The following is a 22,334-nucleotide window of genomic DNA, read 5'->3' on the forward strand; positions in this document are numbered from 1 at the left end:
AAATTCTTGAATTTTAATATTCATAGAATTGATTAGAAATTATCATGCATAATTAGAAGCTGGTGCAAGTATACAAAGTATACAATCCCCATTTTTAAAGTGAGGAAATGAGCTCCAAAGTATATTCACCTGCCTAATACGAGAAAGGGTAATGAAGGGAAAAGGAGGAACAAGAAAGAAGCCAAAGGCAGCCCAGACAGCACTAACTTGCTGAAACATGAGTAAATTTTTATTTTATTAAGTGATTCTGTTAAAGTTTGAACATTACAGAACCTGTGAGACCCCAAATTGTTAAGAATAGCAAATCACAAAGCCTTTTGCCCCTGGGAAAAATTTCTGCTTTAAGCGAAAAAATCTTCCAACACTTTGCTCACAAGAAATAAGGTTACCCTTGCTTTGCTACACCTCTTGTGAGCTAGGTCCACACCAACCATTTACCAACTAATACTGCAAAAGGAAAAACATTCATTATTGGTATGTCCAAAGCAAATCACTGAAGAGTGATCAAGTCACTTTAAGAACCACTAGTCTTCAGGCTCAACTCGGGGCCTCTGTATTCTTTAAGGATTCCAGAAAAGGTCTAGCTCGAGGGGCTCCAATCCCACTTGACGAGCTGCTTCAACCACTTGGTTTTTTTTCCTTTCAGTCTTTTAATGACTCCTTTCCTTCCACTTGTACCTTTTCTTTTTTCTCCTCACCTTTCGAATCACAGAATTAGAAAAGAACCTAGAAGCCATGTGGACCAATCCATAGCTGAACATGAATCTCCTCCTGAGCTCACATGCCAAGGAGGCACCTGGGCTCTGCTGGAGGATCTTCAGCGAGGAGGAGCCCATGTCACGTTCAGACCCTCTAACTGTAAGGCAGATGTGACATCTGAGGTCAAACACACCAGGGACCGGCCCTTGCTAAGTGACAGCCATTCACACAACTTGAGACAGTATAAGGACCCTACCAAAGCTTCTCTAGGTCAAACATTCCCAATTCCTTGAAATATCACATCTGAGTCCCTGCTCTGACATTAACTCCATTTTCTTCTGGGCAGACTGTTTAGTCCTCCAAAGTCTCAGCTTCCTCACAAGTAGAATGTTAATAATACTACTGCTAGCCCTACTCTCTTCCCGGGGTCGCTGTGGGGAAAGCGCGCCAGTACCGACCTGGGCCATCCACATCATCATCGCCATCAACGAACTATACTCACTCTGACCGCAGGCGAGCTTCCATACCGTCTGGTAGAAAAAGTTTTATTGTGGAAACAATACATCCATGGGTAACTAGAAAGAATGAAAATAAACATTTTTAAAGTAGAACAAAGAGGTTAAAAACAAGCAACATGTCAGAGTGTTAAAAAGAAGCAAACTGCGACGCAATGTTCTTTGGGGAAGTGATGAAACACGGGGTTTAAACAACACAGCCCTACGTGATGCTCCCTCCCTAAGCAGAGAGCCAAGTTCCTGACTTCCAGGAGCTTATGGTCCAACATAGGTACAATACAAAGTGCTGGGTGATAAAATGCTAAGACAGAAAATAAGCTGGCCTGCAAAGAAATGCCGAGGAAAGACTAGCATGTGAAAAATCTAACTAAGCATGAATCCAATAACTGCATCCAGTTGGTCCAGCTGGTCCAAACACAGTTAGATTCAAGGAAAATTAAGGGGTATTGTTTTCTGTTCACTGGCACTAAACCCAAATCTTCCTCAAGCTTACACGAAACCACCACAATCAACATGTAAAAGTGATCAAACCCAATGTGCCCTCCCAACTAAAAGGAATCCTCCAGTGCCTTAGCCTGCCTTGGAGAAAACCATGTCCCCAAAGGTGATTCCAGGGGCTACGCATCCAGAAAGGCTTCAAGTTACAAGTCTGTCTGCAAACAATAACACTATATGCCCAGTCTTGCTCTGCTGGGAAAGGCTAACAACCAGGATCAAGTGAGGAGTTATTTTTGGCTGAGAGAAATCTCACATAAAGGAGGTAACATCACTCACTCTTCACTTTACAAATATCCATAGATGCTATGAGAATAGTTTTCTAGTCATAAATCTATAATTTATTTTTAGTCAAATACCCACAATTTACATTCTAAAAGATAATACTAGGATAAATTATGGCACATCTCACTGACTTCCTGGAGAATTCAAGGCTGCACTAAAATTCCTGGACCTTAACATGAAGTTTTATTATTGACCTTCATGCGACAGAGGTAAAAACAAGCACATACCCCCCAGCAATTTCTGATCATTATAACTTCCAGAATATTCTGTCATTTTGAAAGTAACATGAGAAATTCAAATAAGCTTTGAACTTCAGAAGATCAATGTTATACATACAAATAATGTTTAAAATAAACTCGAGAAACATGCATAACTAAGAAGTACAAATGTAAGTAAAGATACCAAGAGAAGGTAGCTAGCTACAAGAATTATTCAGTTCAAATATAATTTTAGCTCAAGTTGTTTCAAAAGGGCAAGATAACACTCTAACCCTTCAAACACTCATTTTAGAATTTAGAGTTATACGAAATGTACTTGTACAACTCAATGTATTCCAAAGCTTTGATTTTTATAGAGCTTTATGGTAAGAATGTTAGTCCTTCTTTATCTCCATGACCTTTTATTTTTCTTCAAATTATCTACAGAGTAAGATGGCCACCTTAATTAATATTTGTGAAAGCAATGCACAATTCATAAGGAGCTTGCCAACATTATTTCACATAAGATGTTACTTCTTTCAGGCTTGAAAGAGCTTCTATAATTATTTTGTTAGACTCTCTTCTCTGAGTTTTTTGAGACACCACACACTCCCTCTCTCTCCCTCCTCTCTCTTTCTCTCCCTCTCCCTCCTCTCTCACTCTCTTTCCCTCTCCATGCCCCCAGTTCTCCACCTACTTCTCTGACTGTGCTTTTTCAGTCTCTATGGCTACATCCTCCTCCACATCCCACTCTTCACCCACAGGTATCCCACATGCTCTGTCCTGATCATTCTCCCCTTCTCTCTCTATTACTTCACTTGGTAATTTCATCAGCTCCCATGGATATAATGACTATCTCTATGCTGACAGTTCTCACATCTGCCTAACCACTTCAAACTTCTCTGCTGACCACCAGTCTTGCTTCATCAACTGCTTTTTAGATATCTATATGTCTTAATATGAAAAGCTCTGCACACCAAACAGAACTCATTATCTTTCCTCCTTAAGTCTCCCCAACCACTGATCTGTTACTGTAGAGGGCAATGCCGTCCTCCCAAGCCCTCGGGCGCACAACGTAGGAGTCATCCTAGACTCTTCATCGTCTCTCATCCCCATATCCAAGCTAGTGCCAAAGCCTACAGAGTTCTCCCTTGCAGCATCTCCGGAGTGCACCTCCTTCTTTTCTCTGACGCTGTTCCTACCCTAGTAAAGGCCCCCAATACCTCAGGCCTGCACCGCTGCAACAGCTGTTCATGGGGCTGCCTCCCTCAAGGCTCTCCCAACTCCAGTCCAGTCTCCATTCAGCTCTCACAGTGATTATTCTAAAGTACAGGTCACACCACATCATCTCCCTGATCAATAAACTCCAGTGGCTCCCTATACCTCCAGGACCAAACATAAAAAGCTGTGTTTGGCATTCAAAGTCTTTCATTACCTAGCCCCCTCCTACCTTTCCAGTCTTCTTACACCTTAACAACACGTACTCTTCATCCCAGTGACACTGCCCTCGTGGATGGTCCACGTAGCTCTCATTTCAGCTACAGGCATTTTCTCTGGTCATCCCTCATGCCCATAATATTCTCCCTCCTCTAACCTCCCTGACTTCCTTTAATGAAGTCCCAACTAAAATCCCACCTTCTCCAGGAAGCCTTCCCTAATCCCTCTTAATCCCAGTGCCTTCCTTGTTAATTATTATTTCATATTTACCCTGCATATAACTTGCTTTGCATATATTTATTTGCATGTTGTCTCCCCATTAGATTGTAAGCTTCTTGAGCGGGTAAGAACTGTCTTTGGCCTCTTTTGATATTCCCAGCACTTAGCATAGTGCCTAGCACATGGTAGGCATTTAACAAATGTCTACTAACTTGCCGCAGTTTTTGGTAATGTCATTTTTTGCATTTATTTGCACGCTCAGGTTCAATGAACAATCAAGTTATAATATAAACTGATACTTGATATTCTGCCCATAGGACCTAGAAACTAAGTATTTGTTTAGTTGTTACATAATACATTTAAATGTCTCTGTACACCACTGTTTTCAATATTATCAATGACAGAGTAATTTTCTATATGCCAAAAACAAAAAAAAAATGCCTCTATACCAAGGAGAAAAGCTGTTAATGTTAAAACATGCCCAAAGGCATTTCTGCCTTTGGTGCGATTCCACAACTAGGCCCTCTGACTCCACACCCGACATCCTTTCTATTGTACCACTGAATATCTGAATATTGTACTTGAACACCCAAGTATGTAGCATTCTATAAAGCATTCTACTGAGATCACTTAAAGTCACAAGAGACTAATGATATACAATCATAATTTTACAAACAGGAGAAAAAACTTGTGAATAGATTTGTATTCCCAAAGTCTATAAATCAGAACAAATTTACCTATAGAAACAACCCTATAATAAATTGTAGCTCAAGTTATGAGTCATTCTACAAAAACCTATTTAAACCATAAAGTGTCCAAAGCACAGTACTGTATTAAATGTCCTACTGCCTTGAACCACCAGCTATGTTTCTATGAAAAAATGCGGTTAGAGTTCCAACTAGGATGCCAAGAGCACCTCTTCTACCTCCAATGCCTTGATCAGTTAGCATAGGAACCAGAACAGTGTTGGCCCTTGGGCTTGAGAAAGATGTTAGAATGAGAGGCAAAATAAAAGGTTATTGGGCTAAGGAAGAGGAAAATCATTAGATCAAAGGTTTTGCTTTTATCTGATCTGTTGATAGCTATTTCCACATAATTGTTTCCTTTATTAGAACATATTTTTATATCAGGCATTTAAAACACCTTCTGGGAAGGGGGCTCTGGGATTCACCAGACTGCCAAGGAAGTGAGGGGACAGGAAACAAACAGAACAAAAAAACCACATCGGAGCCCCTCCAAGCTCTTATATTGCCAAGGGTGAGGAGCACAGGGAAGCAAGATGAAATGCATCTCTTACAGTACAAATTCCCTGGCAGTCTTTTAAAGGTGCCTGGTCACTCCCTTCATTGTTTTCTGAGCACCCCAAGTACGAGCTCACATACTTTCAATTTGTTGCCCCAGGTACTTGCAACCAAGGTTTCTCAGTATTCCATTACACAACAAGAACTGAGAGGAATCTCTCAACTTCTCCCCTTAAGAATAACACAGCCAAAGGCTTTCAAAGTTTATTGTTATATTATTATAAAGAATAAAAAATGAATGATGGATTTTAAAAACCCTCCCTCCTAGTTTCTCCCCCCTTTCACCTAACCCGAACCCTTTGAGGAAAGTCTACACAGATGCTAATGGTGTCTGTGTGCACACAAAGGGCTCAGGTAAGTCATTTTTGTCATTTTTTTTAAAAGAAATCTCATGTTTAGGATCTGAGCAGTCACTATAATCGGATCTGTAATAGGACAGGGGTTGAGAAACACAGTAGGAGCTCTGGAGGTGGGTAGGGAGGAGATGAAACAAAGGCTGGGGATATCCAAAGAGGTCGAGAAACCTAAAGGAGGGAGAAGGGGGCTTGCAAGGATTTCCTCCCTTCTGCCCTTACCTTTGTCACTGCCAGTGCTTCTAATACACACCCCACTCACAATGCTCCAAAATGAACTGGACAGTTCTAGGCAGTGATGGGGTTCAGGAATTCCAAGAGAGAGAAAGAAGGAATTCTAGCACTGGGGTTCTTCTGGCTACCTGCCAGTCGTGCTGTTGAAAATTGACTTTTCTAATATAAATATTTTTTATTTATGATAGTGAGGTGCCCAGGCTAGCCTACACTACTGGATTATCCCATAACATGGCTGAAATACAACTGAAACAAGATTAACAAAATAGCCTTGGGGAAGGAGGTTGAAGGAAATGACACTAACTCATGTCTCATTAAAAACACTTTGCTTCTTTCCATTAATTAACTCTGCTCAGTGTGCTCTGAAACAGCAAATGGAATTCAGCTTAGTAAGGGATGAGGGGTCCAGGAAACTAAGGAAAGCCTTTAAGTTCCTTTAAAAAACACGGTAACTAACTTTTATTACACTTCAAGAATTCAAAGAAATGCCAACCAACTGCTTTATCAAGCACCTTATCAGGCATTCTTAAACCAGGATTCACCAGCCACCTCGACCAGGAAGTCTGGGCTATCCTGATTTTCATAAAGCCACTTTGTGACAGGTTGGCTTCCCTGGCCCAGTGGAAAGTGCATCAAAGACAATGGAAGGGAACTTCGGTTCTGCTGGACAAATGGAGTTTTCTCAGAGAGGGATCTAAGCTCGAGCTATTAAACACACAGAATATAGAAAGCACAACCCAGCCACTTCACCCGACCCACACTCTTACCTTTTCGCGTGTTTTCAGTCACATCTACACCAAACTGGATAATGTCACCAGAAAGAATTTCACATGGCGGACTTTCTTCAGACCCTCGACTCAATCTCTGGCTATTTATAAAGGTACCGTTACTACTTTTAGTGTCTTGAAGGTAAAACTGCAAAAACAAAACAAAAAGGTTTGGATGGTAACTTAACTGTAACAGCACAGATCTGTAAGTAGGAGAGATCTGTATATATTTGTTGTTACTGTTGTTCAGTTGTTTCAGTCATGTCTGGACTCTTTAAGAACTCATCTGGGGTTTTCTGGGTAAAAATCCTGGAGTGGTTTGCCATTTCCTTCTCCAGCTCATTTTACAGTTGGAGAAACTGAGGCACACAAAGTGACTTGCCCAAGGTTACACAGCTAGTGAAGTGTCTGAGGCCAGATGCCAGGTGGAGAAGTAGGTAGAGCGCTGGGCCTGAAGTCAGGAAGACTCCTCTTCCTGAGCTCATATCCAGCCTCAGACACTTATTAGCTGCATGACCCTGGGCAAGTCACTTAACCTTTTGCCTCAGTATCCTCATCTGTAACATGAGCTGGAGAAGGAAATGGCAAATCACCTAAGTATCTTTGCTAAGAAAACCCCAAATGGGGTCAAAGAGTAGGATATATACAATAACTCAATTTAAAAAACAAGGATTCTCTCATAAAAAGAATCTGATAGTATCACATCTTTTTTTTTATTTTCACAAAGTTTGTTATATTAGAATTGTGCTTTGAATGTCTGCTAGAATTCACCTGTAAATCATCTAATCCTAAAGTTTAAAGAGTCACACACACACCCCTTTTTAAAAAGTGGTAACCCCCCCCCCAAAAAAAAGAGGTGGTAAGCCAGGTCATTTGATTATTCTATCACTTCTCTTCAGTCCCAGGGTACAAAGTCTGATGAATATAATATTGATCTAAAAACCACACACAGAAAAAGACTCTGGGCTTCAATGTCAGCCATTCTTTAGTTAATCAGTTCAAACTTGCTACTGTATGATTTTAGGGTTACAAATTTATAGCTGGAAGAGACCTTCAAGACCACTGAGTCCAACTATTCTACAAAAGAAAAAAATGGAGTCGACTGGAGTCAAGTGATTTGAAAGCAAGAGAGAAATATTTCATCTTTCTACCCCATTCTGGGCTAGCTTTCCTTAGTGCATATTCTTAGATAATCAAATTGATGTTTTAGTCTTGATATTAGGGAAACGGTTTTAGGTTAATGGGTAATATTAACACGCCATCAATATCAAAAAATGCTGTTACCTAAGTTTCTGTTAAGACAATGTCTTTAATAGTGTATGTAATTGCAGCAGGTGAATAACAAAACGTGTCCTGTGAGGTCTGGATTCAGTCAAAGTGGGGCACTTGAGGACCTAGAGAGACACGTGTGCCCTTGAGACTAAAGGTTTCCCACTCCTGACAGTCTGTTCTACTGATTTTTTTTTAAAGCAGTACCAAGTAGTTTTAATAATTACTGCTTTGTAGTATATTCTGAGGTTGGAACATTACTATCCCCCTTCATTCTAACTTTTTAAAATCATTTCTTTTGAGATTCTTGGCCTTTATTCCTCCAAATGAAATTTGTTATTATTTTGTTCCTCCCTTAGAGGAGGGTCAAAGTAATTAAAAATACAGCAAAATACTAATAGCGGTTTTTTGGTAGCACAGAACTGGGAATAAAGTGGATGCTCATCAAATGGAGAAGAGGTAGACAAACTGTGATACATAAAATGGGATGGAATGTTACTGTGCTATAAAAAATATAAAGAATACATAAAAAGATTTCTACACTTGGGAAATTTGATCATTCTGTTGGTTGAAAGAGGGAGAAAGTATAGCTTATCCCATGGTTGACTTTGGTCCAATTCCTTTCTAGAAAAATGGGCTCTGAAATAAATAGATAGATAGATAAGTAGATAGATAAATAAAAAAAAAAAAGAAAAATGGGCTCTGGTTCTGTTACTTGCTGAGAGAAGAAAGGGACCACACCTGATTGGTCCCAAATAACTAGGGCCGCCTCCAACATGACAAGCTAAAGATGGGGTGGGGAGTGGTGTGTGGGGAGTGGGGCAGGGCCACACTAGGAAGAAGGGCAATGAAAAGAAACTCTATCACATTAATTTCTGACAAAAAAGTATAAGCAATTGCTGAATGTCTTTGAAAATTTTGGGCTAAGATTTAAATATGAATGTCAGCTCTGAGTATACATGGAAGCACAGAAAGACTCAAAGATACTGATGCAAAGTGAACTTAAACAGAAACAGGAAAAGAATATGTACAATGACTGTAACACTGAGTAAATGGGAAGAGCAAGAATGAACACAGTGAAGGTAATGCCCCAGCTTAGCCTTCAAGAAGAGACATGGCAGGGCACACCCTTCCCTTGTCTTCAGAGGCTAAACCATGAGCCACCACCTAAACAGGCAGCCAGCCATCTACTCTGAACTTAGTATGGTAAATGACACAAAATGGCAATCTCGTTTCTCAGCAGTTCTTGTCAAACAGGGAGTTCCTCCCCATAAAATTTAGGTTCACAGGTTTATTAAACATTGGAATGTTGAGTTTAATTATTTCTGGTGCATCTTTAGTTTGTTTCCTAATAAAGTTTTTTTAAACCAGTATAATTTTTATTAGCAGTGCTATTATTTGATACTAAGATCTGAAGTCTTAGCATTGTTTTTCTGAATTTTTTTTCTTTTTAAAAAATTCTTTGTAATAAGGGATAGTTCTCTAGGTGGGGGAAGAATATATTGGGAAATGATGGTGATATTAAAAAATACAAAACAGATGGATACAGTATTTTAAAAACACTCTAAGGTTGCAGAACAGTTCTGCCTGTCTCCATGAAGAAAAGGGGTTTCTTCAACTGAAACAAGAGACAATCAGAGGTAAAAGGAAGAGGCTATTGAGATACACAGAAAGGCCAGCAATGCACTCACTATAACACAGTCTAAAAGCTCTTCAACCACTAAGTCAGGATATGGATGTCCTAGAATGTCTTCATAGGGGAAGAAAGAGGATACAGAAATAGGTGATCCAGAATTTCTTCTGAGCTCCAAATCCAACTCACACCTGATATTTTGCAATCACCTGGCCAAAGAGAACAATCCCAACCTGCAGTCACCTAGCTCTATCAGTCAATTAAGAAACGTTTATTAAGCACTAATTATGTCCCAGGCTACGTGCTGGAGACATAAAGACAAAAAAAAAAAGATTCCTGCTCTTCAACTGATATTTTCTTGGAGGAGACAACAGGTATAAAGAAAACATACTGGAAAATTTTAAAAGGTCATTTCAAAGGGCCACTGGAAGCTGGGGAATAAGGAAAGGCCTCATGCAGAAAGAAGCAACTGAGCCCAAGGACAAGGCAAATTAGGGATTCTAGGAGGAGCTGGTAGAGAAGACGGAATACATTCCAGATGTAGATCCATTCTAGAGAGAAAGATAGGGTAAAAATTAAGAGGGAGATAAGCACAGTACAATGGGAAGTTTGTAGATTTAAGTCAGAAAGGTTTAAATCCTAGCTTTTCCACTTGGTACCAATGCAACATTATTTTATATTGCCTTCTCTTGTAAACGACCCCCAAATATATAAAGATCCTGGGAAAATCTCTCTCCAGAACTACAGTCCTGCATCACCAGCTCTCTATTGAACATATTCATCTGGACATCTCATAATCACCTCAAACTCAACCCGTCTAAAATTCGACTCCATAATCTAGCCCTCCTCCAAACCTGCTCATTTTTCTCAAGGGCACTGCCAATCATCCAGCTTCCCAAACTGAGAGACCCTTGACACATTCTTCTCCCTTATCCCTCACAGCCAGATGTGAAATTTTACTAATCCTATCTTGATATCACTCCCAGTCATCCTATCTTCTTCACTCACAGAGCCTCGGTCCAAGTTCTGGAACTCATGACTGCTGGTAGACTATTTCAATAACCTTCTAATTAGTCTAGATCTGTTTCCATTCTCTTCCCTCTTTAATCAACCCTTTAACATAGCTGCCAAACTAATATTCCTAAAATATAGCTATAACCATGTCATTCCTTTACTCAAAAATCTTTAGTGCTTTGCTATTTCCTGTAGAATAAAAAACAAAATCCTAAATCTGTTATTTAAAGCCCTTCACAATCAGATTCCAACATTATGATGAAAATAAGATTTAAGATTTGCTGTAATTTTGCCGACATGTACTATCTTTAATCTCTGGTTCCCTGTAGTTTCTGGCAGTAAAAAATTTCTAAATTGGGGGCTTTCCATATTCTAAGTGGAGAATAAGAGTAAATTTAATTTGTTCGTTCTTCCACAGAAGGAAAAAAAGAAAAGCTTTAGCTACAGGTTTGGGCATGCATTTTTTCAAAGGACAATAACATTTTACACAAACCTCAGTTCTGTGCAAAGACAAACTGAAAAATGCTCCAGTTGAATATTATTAGAAAATATATCTACTAGTTCTTGTTGTCCCTAGCTCTATAACACGTTTTGTTTGCCTTTTTTTAACCACACATTTTGGTTTCATTATTCAGTAGTATTAATTCTATCCTTGGGGGTCAGTTTGGTTTCTAGCTTACTCTAAACAAGATTTAAGGAATGTGACTTTATCCAGAACTACTGCCCAATGCACAATGATTTCAACTTTTGGGGAAATGTACTAGCATTTCATAACGCAAGAAGTGACCTCATTCATCTCCCCCGAAGAATATGGGATTTCCTAAAAGTCTTAATACACTTTTAAGCTAAGATGTTTGGGACAACCTGTCCCAAAAAGGAGATGGGACCTAAATCAGACATGTAATTTTGACATTTTCTTGTTCCCAAGCTGGATCCGAATAATAAAGTAACTGATGGAATACTATGAGTTTTATATTAGACATTTCTATAATTTAAATACTGTTAAAAAAATTTCAAAGTGAAATGTGCATGTTAAATTATTACCATTAATTCCCTCTGTTAGCACACTCAAGTTGATTATACTTTAAGTTGCCTAGAACTAATATGAAACTCTTAATCTCAGTTGAGGAAAGATGAAAAATTCCTAAGAAACAAATCTGAGTATAAAACTGTACGTATCATGACCCAGAGCTAATCATGGGGGTCTCCCAAAGCTCCGTCCTGGGTCCTCTTCCTTAACCCATTTTTCATGGTAATCTATCAGCCTCCATGGATTCACTTGTCCTCTCTAGGCTAGTGATTCTTAAATCTATTTATCTAACTCTAACCCCTCTCCTGACCTTCTGCTCTGCATCTCCAAATGTCTACTAAACATTTCAAACTGGTTAGCCTGTAGACATCATAACCCAGTACATCCAAAAACAACTTCATTATCTTTTCCCCCAGTTCTTAATGTTCCTTTTAATGTTGAGGACACCACTATCCTCCCTTTCACCAGGCTTGTAACCTAGATATCATCCCCTAGTCCTCACTCTCTCTCATCCACCATGGCCAATCTGTTGCCAAGTCCTGTCAATTCCATCTTTATAGAAGGCAATATTTGAGCTGATTTCTGAAGGAAAGGGGGTGGGGAGGGTTCTAAAAAGGCAGAGCAGAAGATGAGGCTGCATTCCATGCAAGGGAGACATCCAGTGCAAAGGCCTGGGATCAAGGGATGGCAAGCTGAGGAGTTTGTGTATTATTGTATAGGCAGGCAGCCACTAAATGGTGTGGGTCAGGGCCGCACGAGGCCCACAGGGCAATTTATGCAGCCTGCCTACAAGCACAGAAATTTACATAAATGCTTTAGTAAGAAGCGGAGCTATCACAGAGCTCTCACTAAAAAGGCAAATCACAATACACTGTCTATTGTTTCAATAAAAACCTAAGGTTGGACAGCCCTGGTGTAGGTAGCCATTAAATAGGGAGCCACCAAACATCCTTGGGCAGAAGAGGGCACAGTCATGTATGTGCTTTAATGAAGATTTTCACAGCTATGTGGAAAGGAAGGAAGGAAACAAGGAGTTATTCAGCGACACCATGTGCCAAGCACTGTGCTAAGCGCTTTACAAATATTATCTCAACAACCCTGCAAGGTAGGTTCTACTAAATTTATCCTCATTTTACAGTTCAGAGGTGAAGTGACTTGCCTAAGGTCACAGAGTTAAGTATCTGAGGCTTGATCTGAGCTCAGGTCTTCTTTCCAGGCCCAGCACTCTATTTCCTGGGCTACCTAGCAGTCTGCAGAGAGAAATCAGTTAAGATAGTGTTGCAACAACTGCCCAGATGAGAGATAACAAAGATGGTGAAGAGAATGAAAGGAGCAAAAGCAAAAGACTTTCTCAAAGTCAGAGGGACAACAGTAAAATGACGATGGTGATGAGGGCGGTGACGGCAGTGATGAGAGCTCTCCCAGAGCTCTGGAAGGTTTCCAAATACGTGCAACTCACGACCTCGGAAACCCTGGGCAGATCACTTAAGTCCTGTGTGCCCCAGGAGCAGCCATCTCCCAGAGACGATATTGGTAAAGAGCTGAGCACAGTGCCTGTCCCAGGCTTCCCCTTCACAGACAGAGACAGACAGACTTACCAGATTTGGAGGCTGAGGGAGAGTTAAGACCTATGGATGATTCCTAGATTGAGAACCTGGGAGGACAGCAGTACTCTCAACACAAATAAGGAAGTTTGGGGCAAGTTTAGGGAGTAATGTGAGCGTCATTTTGGAAATGCAGAATTTGAGATGCTTATGGGGCAGTCAGTGAGAGATATCCAGCTGGCAGCTGGTGAAGCTCGAAAGAGATAAAAACTAGATATACAGATATGAGTCATCTGGACAGAGAAGCCGGTGCAATGTCTTGGAGTTTCAAAACTAGAGAGGGACAGGTATAAAGACAGAAAGAGGCTCAGAATAAAACTCTGCAGAATTCCCAGGCTTAGCAAGTGAGACACAGATGATCTAGTAAAGGAGTCTGGAGGACTGGCTAAAGAGGTAGAAGGAAGCTGAGGGAGAAAAACAGTGACCCAAAGGAGAGTTGTCGCCAGGGTCAAAAACTAAATAAAATCAAGGAGGATGGACTTCAAGACAAAGTCCTCTATTTAGAAATTAAGAAATTAATGATCATATCCTTTGACCATTTATCAATTGGGGAATGGCTTGTATTTTTATATGTTTGATAAAGTTCTTTACATATTTTAGATATCAGACTTTTATCTGAAAAACTTTCTACAAAAATTTTTCCCCCAATTGTCTGTTTTCCTTCTCATCTTGGCTACATCTGTTCAAAAAGTTTTAAATTTAAAACAATCTAAATTACCCATTTTACACCTAATTTTCCTTTCTATCTCTTAATTATGAATTATTCACCTATCCATTAGTCTTAAGTAATATGTTTCATGTTCTTCAAATTTTCTTGCAATATTTCTCTTTATATCTAGGTCATGCATTCATTTTGACCTTACCTTGGTAAACAGTGTAAGATACTGGTCTATGCCCAGTTTCTGCCATACTGTTTTCCAATTTTCCCAACAACTTTTACCAAATAATGAATTCTTATCCCAAAATCTTAAGTCTTTACATTTGTCAAGTACAAGGTCACTATGTTTATTTGCTGCTGTAACCTGTAGGGGTACTCTATTCCATGGATCTACCTATCTATTCCTTAGCCAGTATCAGAGTTTTAATAATCACTACTATATAATTTAAGATCTGATACTGCTAAACCTCCTTCCTTTACATTCCCCAACCGACAAATGGTCAGAAGATATGAACAGGCAGTTTTCCAATGAAGAAATCAAAACAATTTATAGTGCTATGAAAAAATACTCTAAATCACTATTGACTAGAGAAATGCAAATTAAAACAACCTTGAGATCTCATTACCAAATTAGCAAAAATGATTTAAGGAGAAAGCAACAAAAGTTGGGAGAGATACGGAAAAATTAGGACACTAATTACTGGCGGAATTGTGAACTGATTAGACCATTCTGGAGAGCAATCTAGGATTATGCCCAAAGAGTTGTTAAACTAGCCTCTGTACCCTCTGACCCAGTATTGCCACTACTAGGTCTATTTCCAAAGATGATTAGAGAAAAAAGAAAAGAACCTCAATGTTCTAAAATGTTTATAGCAGTTCTCTTTGTGTCGCAAAGAACTGGAAACTGCAGGGATGCCCATCAGCTGGGAAATGGCTGAACGAGTTGGGGAACACTATTGTGTTATAGGAAATGATGAGCTCTATGATCTCAGAAAAAGCATGGAAAGACTTACAGGAAATAATGAAGAGCAAAATGAGAACTACGAGAACACTGTATACAGTAACAACGATATTGTTTTAAGAATGACTTTGACTTAAGTTATTTTTATTGACTATAAAGAACATATGAAGAAAAATGCTATCTGCATCCAGAGAAAGAACTGGTAAATAGAAATATGGAGAGAATAGTGTGTGTGCGCGCGTGTGTGCATGTGCGTATGTGTGCGTGTGTGTGTGCATGTGTGTGTGTGTGCATGTGTGTGTGTGTGAGAGAGAGAGAGAGAGAGAAATGTCAGCCATCTCTAGGCTGGGGTAGAGTAAGAGTAAGAAAAAAGGAGAAAAAAAAAGAAATTTACATGACAATTTTGTGTATTTGAAAGGAATAGCAAGTTGTGCATGACAAATTTGCAGTTTTGTGTACAATCATCTTTTTTATTGTACTATGTTATGGAAATACTTGGTTTATTCCATGAATATGTATTAATGCAATAAAAAATAAAAGGAAAAAACTGTTTAAAAGGAAACCTTGGAAAGAATGTTATCAGCCCGGGGAGGGGTGGGGCGGTGCGGCAAGGGGCTGGGGGTCAGGTCAGAGGCCCATAGAGTGCAAACCAGAATGCAAAGGGCAAAAAAGTGAAGTGAGAAATTGGAAGCAATGAATGTTGGCAGATTTTTTTTTCCTACAAGTTTGCTGCTAAAGTGGTGGAAACAAGGTGCTTGAAGAGATGACAAGTTCAAGAGAAAAGTGCAATGCTTGACAGAAGAGCTATTTCTGGCCTCATTCAATATTAACTCAATGACAAAAGGAAATCCTAATCGCCAGTAGAGGTACCGGAGGATATGTCTAAAATGACGGTGGTCGCACCTCTTTCTTGGAAAAAAGATGAAGAACGACGGGGTAAAGCATTCCATACGGTATCACATGAAGTCATTCCGTAAGCCGTATCTGCTTAACTATTTTTCTTTGTTACAAGGGAAGGTGCAGGGGTAGGGGAAGAGAACACCTGGAAAAGGTGGTGATGTAAAAACGAAGGGCTTCAGTACACCTACTATAAACAAAATGAAGGGGCTCGACTAGATGACCACTCTCCTTTCCAACTCTAAGATACAATTCATGCCTGACAGTCATTAATATTTAAACAAAACCTCTCTGGGTCTCAGTTTCCTCCTCCATAAAATGAAAGAATTGGGCAAGACAGTGTATGAGTTTCCTCCTGGTTCTAAGATTCTATGTGCCCAGTGAGGTGTGTCTCCATTGAGGACCCGAAAGCAGAAGGGACTGCATTCAGTCCCAGCAAATTAATCAATACACATGTATTAAGTGCCTACTATGTGTCAGGTGCTGGGTTAAGGTTAGAGGTGGGATTGAACGTCCCAGCCTTGATGATGTGGCCCCACTGGCCCTGGAAGTCACTTCTGTGTTGGGATGGTTTGGGAGGCAGAGGGCCATGGGACTGGCTTGAAGTCCAGAAGGCCTCAGTCGACCTCTGACGCTTACTGGGTGACTGGTGAATCTCTTACTTCTCTGAGTTTCTTAAATAGCTTTAAAAAATTCTCATTTGTTTCTTCACCTGTTCTCTCACTCCTTCCCTATGCAGACTGGCAGAAAACTTTGCTTAATTCATTTTCTTCTTTAATCTCCCAGCTCCCCTCTCTGAATGCAAACATGGTCAAGTTTCTATTAAAAAAAAACAAACTAACTAAAGAGTCTTCTCTCAATCCTAAAATTTCATCTCTCTTTTCAAAAGAGTTACTACCTTCACGTCCTCAAGATGCAGACAATGCTGAATATGGGATACGTGGAGTGACCACTCCATAGATACAGCCTTCAATTACCCCTCAACTATATTATTCCTAAAAGCCTCCTAACTACTCAAAATGTAGAATGAGACACACATTTTTGGACACAGTCCACATGGGAATTTGTTTTGCTTGGCTGCACTTTTGTACCAGTGTTGGGTTTTTCTTTGTCTTTCGGCTGGGATGGGGAGAAAAGACTGAGGAAGAATGAAAGGCTTATTAACTGAAAAAGTGTATTTTCAAGTCTACTAATGGATCCCACCTTCTCTAATTTGTTACACACAATGCTTCTGTCGCTCTCCTGCTCAGAAATCTGGAGCAAAGTTGGAAACTGAATTGCTCCTGGTCTTCTTCCAGCCTACCTCTTCCCAACTTGTTGAACAAAACCTTTGGCCACACTCTCCCCACCTTGGCCTCAAGGAGCCTTCTCCTGCTGCCACATCAAATCCAGAAACCTTTTCCATCACTCAAGGCCCAGTTCAAAGTCCACATCAATACAATTCCAAAAACAGGTTACAGCCAATTCCTAGGGGGAACCAGTAAACCGATCCCTGGTTTGTTGAAGCTATTCTTCGACCTTCCCCAAGACACAACTGTCACCCCTCCATCTGAACTCCTAGTTTTGTTCAGACCTCTTGAGGCATCTATTCTAACACCCTCCTAAAAGGTCTCCTTGTCTCAAGTCTCTGCTTTCCAATCAATCCTACACACAGCTTCCAAAGTGATATTTCAATGAAAAAAATACCCACGAATACAATGGTCAGTAACAATTCCAGAGGAATGAGGAAGAAGAAGGCAGTCTGTCTCCTGCTGGAGGAGACACACTAACATGCAGATTGAGACAGACATTTTTGCATATGGCCAATACAGGCATTTAGGGTTAGGGTTTGTTTACTTGTTAAAAGGGAGAAGAAATGAAATTTAATTTAAAAAGACAAGCTGATAGTCCTAAAGCACAAGTATCACACAAAGCCATTCATTTCCCCACTCAAGAAGGATGCCTCCAGACAAAAATACAAACTTCATAGTTGGACTGGTCCTGCCCTTCCCAGTCTGATAGCAACTTACCTTTAAAAAAAGAAAATATATATATATATATATGTATACACACACATATATGTATATATATACTATACATGTATATTATATATACACACACACATATTTTATTTTTCCCCAATTACATGCAGAAACAATTTAACATTTTTTAAATTGTGAGTTCCAAAAGCTGTCCCTCTCCTCTCACTGGGAAGGCAAGCAATTTGATATGCTATATATACATGTGCAATCATGCAAAACATATTTCCATTCTGTGAAAGAAAACACAGATTAAAAAAAAAGAAAAAGGAAGTTTTTTTTAAAAGTATGCTTTGATCTACATTCAGACTCCACCAGAACTTTCTCTGGGAATGGATAGCATTCTTCATCATAAGTCCTTCAGCACTGTCTTGGATCATTATATTTCTAAGAATAGCTAAGTCAGTCACAGTGGATCACCATGCAATGTTGCTGTTACTGTGTACAATGTTCTCTTGGTTCTGCTCATTTCACTTAACACTAATTCATGCAAGTTTTTCCAGGTTTTTTCTGAAATCAGCCTGCTCCTCAATAGTACTCTATATAATATAATAGTGTTCCATCACAATCAACTACCACAACTTGTTCAGCCATTCCCTAATTGATGGGCATCCCCTTAATCTCCAGTTCTTTGCCACCAAAGAGCTGCTATAGGTATTTCTGCACATATTGGTCCTTTTCCTTTTTGTTTTTTTATCTCTTTGAGCTATAGCCATAGTAGTGATATTGTTGGGTCAAAGAGTATTCACGGTTTTATAGCCCTTTGGGCATAGTTCCAAATTGTTCTCCAAAATGGTTGAATCAGTTCACAACACCAACAGTGCATTAGTGTCTCAATTTTCCCATGTCTCCTTCAACATTTATCATTTTCCTTTTCTGTCACATGAGTCAATTCGATAGGTGTGGAGTGGTACACCTCAGAGCTGCTTTAATTTGCATCTCTCTAATCAACAGTGATTTAGAGCATTCCTTCATATGACTACAGCTAGCTTTTATTTCTTTGTATAAAAACTGTCTGTTCATAACCTTTGACCATTTGTCAGCTGGCGAATGTCTTATTTTTATAAATTTGACTCAGATGTCTATATGTCTGAGAAATGAGGCCTCTATCAGGTAAACTTGCTTTTTATGCTTCTCTTGGCTTTTGTATTTTTAAATACAGATTTTCTATTCAGCTGTGATCTTTCGACAGGAATGCCTGAAGTCCTCTATTCAGTAAATGTACATTTTTAACCCTGAAGGATTATATTCAGTTTTGCTGGGTAGATGATTCTTGGTTATAATCCTTTGCCATCCAGAATACCATTCTGATCCTTTAGTGTAGAAACTCCTAAATTTTATGTTATCCTAACTGTGCCTCCGTGATATTTGAATTGTTTCTTTCTGCCTGCTTGCAATATTTTCTCCTTGACCTGGGTGCTCTAGAATTTGGCTGTAAAATTCTGGGGGTGCAGGGGTCCTTTTTGGGACCCCTTTCAGGCAATGATCAGTAGATTCTTTCAATTTCTATTTTACCCTCTGGTTCTAGGATATCAGGGGAGTTTTCCTTGATAATTTCTTGAAACATGCTATCTAGGCTCTTTTTTTTTTTTTTTTTTTGGATCATGGCTTTCAGGTAGTCCAATAATTCTTTAATGATCTCTCCTGGATCTATTTTCCAGGTCAACTGTTTTTCCAATGATATATTTCACATTTTCTTCTATTTTTTCATTCTTTTGATTTTGTTTTATTGTTTACTGATGTCTCATAGAGTCATTAGTTTCCACTTGCCCAATTCTAATTTTTAAGGAATTATTTTCTTCAGTAAACTCTTGTACCTCCTTTTCCATTTGGCCAATTCTACTTTTTAGGGAGTTCTCTTAACTGAATTTTTGTCTCTCCTTTTCCATTTAGTCTATTCTGCTTTTTATGGTATCCTCTTCAGTGGGTTTTTGTACCTCTTTTACCATTTGTCCTACTGGTTTTCAAGAAGTTATTTTCTTCAGTAATTTTCTATGCCTCCTTTACCAAGCTGTTGACTCTTTTTTTATTATTATTTTCTTGCATCACTCTCATTTCTTTTCCCAATTTTTCCTCTATCTTGTTTTTAGAATCCTTTTTGAGCTCTTCTAAGAATTAGTCTTAAGCCTGAGACCAATTCACATTTTTCTTTGAGGCTTTGGATGTAGCAGTTTTGGTTTTATTGTCTTCTGAGTTCAGGGCATGCCACAGGCAATACAAAGGCTGCTTGTAGTTTTTTTTATTTTACTGGGATGCTCTGGATTTTGACTATAATAATGTTCATCTAAGTTTTTATTTGGGCTTTTTTTTCAGGAGGTGACTGAGAGATTCTTTCTGTTTTCACTTTTCTGTCAGACTCTAAAAGATTTGAAGAGTTTTCTTCTATGACTTCTCAAAATATAATATCTAGTCTCTTTTTTAGTCATGATTTTCAGGTTGTATAATTATTCTTAAATGATTACTCCTTCATCTCTTTTCCAACTCAATTGTTTTTGTTACAAGATACATTAAGCTTTCTTCTATTTTCTTAGTCTTCTAACTTTGAATATTTCTTATTGTTTCAAGTCTTTCTTCCATACTCTTTTCCAATTATTTTCCTTTAACACCCTCATTTCATTTACAATTTTTTAAAGCTTTTTTAAAAAATTCTTTTTTGCTTTATCTCCTCTAAGAATTCTAGTTAAATTTATGCCCAAACTATGTTTTCTTTTAAGGCTATGCTTATAGATTTTTTGGAGTTATTCTCCGATCCATAAAAGGTCTTTTTAATTTAATTTTCAGTTTCAAATTCTCTCCTCCACCCCCCATCCTGCACTGAGAAGGCAAGCAAAACAAAACCCATTACAAATATATGTGTACGTGTAGTATGTATGTATGCATGTATATATGAAGTCATGAAAAGCAAATTTTCACATTAGACATGTCCCGAGAGAGAAGAAAATGTACCTCAGTTTGTACTCTGTGAGTCCATTAGCTCTCTACTTGGAGGTGGGAGTGCATGTTTAATCATGAGTTCTTCGGAACTGTGTTGGGTCACTGTGTTGATCAGAGTTATTAAGTCTTTCACATTAATTATCTTTACATTATTGCTGTTACAGTATAAACTGTACTTTTGGTTCTGTTCACTTCATTTTGCACCAGTTCATCCAAGTCTTCTCAGGTTTTTCTGAAACCATTCTCTTCAACATTTCTTAAAGCACAAAAGTATTCCATCACTTTTATATACCATCTGTGCCTCTGTATTGCCTGTGCCCCATGCATGGAATGCCCTCCCTCCTCACCTTCACCTCCTGGCTTCCTTTGAATCCTGCTTTATATAAGAGGCCTTTTCCAGCTGTCTCCAATGCTAGTACCTTCCCTGGAGAATTCCTTCCATTTACATGATAAGTATCCTATATGTACACGGTAACTTACATGCTATCTTCCCCAGTAGAATGTGAGCTCCTAGAGGTCAGGGACCTTGTTTTTAACCCTCTTCATTTTCACAGTGCCTGGCACACAATTACTTCAAAATGCTTGCTGACTCAAGGAAACAAACAAAAAAAAATTAACTGTTTGAATTCTAAGTCTAAGATCCCTGTCTAGTGACCAAGTTAACATTTCATTGAAGGAAGTCAACTACATTAATACTGGCAGTCTTGTTTTAAATAAGACACAAAGAAGTCATGGTTCAATAGGAGAATAGCTCAAAAAAATAAGCAAAAGGCAGAACTGGTTTTATTGCATATGTGCCCAAAGACAACAAGAAACATCATCTCCCCTTGAAGAACTCATGATAAGAATAAGCAAAAAAAGACCTTAAATAGTTGCACCTTATTGTTGTGTAAGAGGCAGGGATAGAAAACTTCTCCAAAGAATGGTAAGATCCTCTATGTACTCTTTAACACCTGGTGACTTCCACACAAAGGCAGGTACCAGAAGGAGAGCAAAAAGGTACAAAATATAGTTCAGAATTAAAAAACAAAGGACTCTTCAGGCTGGACAGGAAATAGAGCAGACATCCCACTCAGAAAGGCTGTGAAATGACTGACAGGACATTACTTGAACCTGAGAATGCTATCTTCTAGACTAATAGTATTTAAGTGAACAGAGAGATCTAATTCTAGCCTAGTAGACCCCTCTCTCTGAGAGGAGAGTGGCCAAGCACCTGGCCTCAATCTGCTGCTCTTCCTGCTGAGGAATTAAAGTCTCCCTTGGAGAGGGGTGGGTGGGAAAAGAGGCTAAAGATGTCTATTCTGCCTCAATTTTGAGCCACACAACAACACCCCCATACTACATATGGGGAACCACATTGCTTTCTGTTTGTCTACCCTTCCTTTCTCCTGTTTCTGTTACTAGTCTCACATCAGACTGCCGTGCCACACTGCTGACTCATAGGAAGTTTTCAGGTCACTAAGCTCCCCGGGTCTTTTCACATCAATCCCTTCCTATATTTCATCTTTTACTTGGGCAGCTGATCTTTGTCGTAGCATTTATAAAAAGACATGAAACCCAACAGGGCTCTGTGACCACCACAAAGTGCCTTCTGGGGACACAGGATCATGTTAGAGCCTGGGGGGATATTAAGGTGGCTCTGGGAAGAGCCTAAGAACATACAACAAAGACTATCAGAGCCAGAAGTGACCTCAGGGACCAGGCTTTTGAATCAGCTGTTTGTATAGCTGGGGCACAAACTTGTCAAAAGTCACGCAGGTCAGAAAACTAGAAGTCGATATCAAGATGTTAAAATTCGGCATCATGCATTACAA

At 39.2% G+C, this 22,334-nt stretch overlaps 1 protein-coding gene across 7 annotated transcripts in view; it reads right to left on the reverse strand.

Moving 5' to 3' along the window:
• Window positions 1-22,334, reverse strand: part of LOC118831913 (sarcolemma associated protein) — a 150,357-nt gene that overhangs the window by 85,251 nt on the left and 42,772 nt on the right. For all 7 annotated transcript variants that reach the window (XM_036739397.1, XM_036739396.1, XM_036739393.1 and 4 more), the window contains exons 2-3: window positions 6,503-6,650; window positions 1,202-1,274 (exon numbers count right to left, since the gene is read on the reverse strand). In XM_036739397.1, coding sequence (XP_036595292.1) covers window positions 1,202-1,274; window positions 6,503-6,650 — 221 coding nt within the window. The remainder of the gene's footprint in view (window positions 1-1,201; window positions 1,275-6,502; window positions 6,651-22,334) is intronic.

This window comes from Trichosurus vulpecula, chromosome 9 (assembly GCF_011100635.1).
Source record: "Trichosurus vulpecula isolate mTriVul1 chromosome 9, mTriVul1.pri, whole genome shotgun sequence".
NCBI classification, from domain to species: Eukaryota; Metazoa; Chordata; class Mammalia; order Diprotodontia; family Phalangeridae; genus Trichosurus; species Trichosurus vulpecula.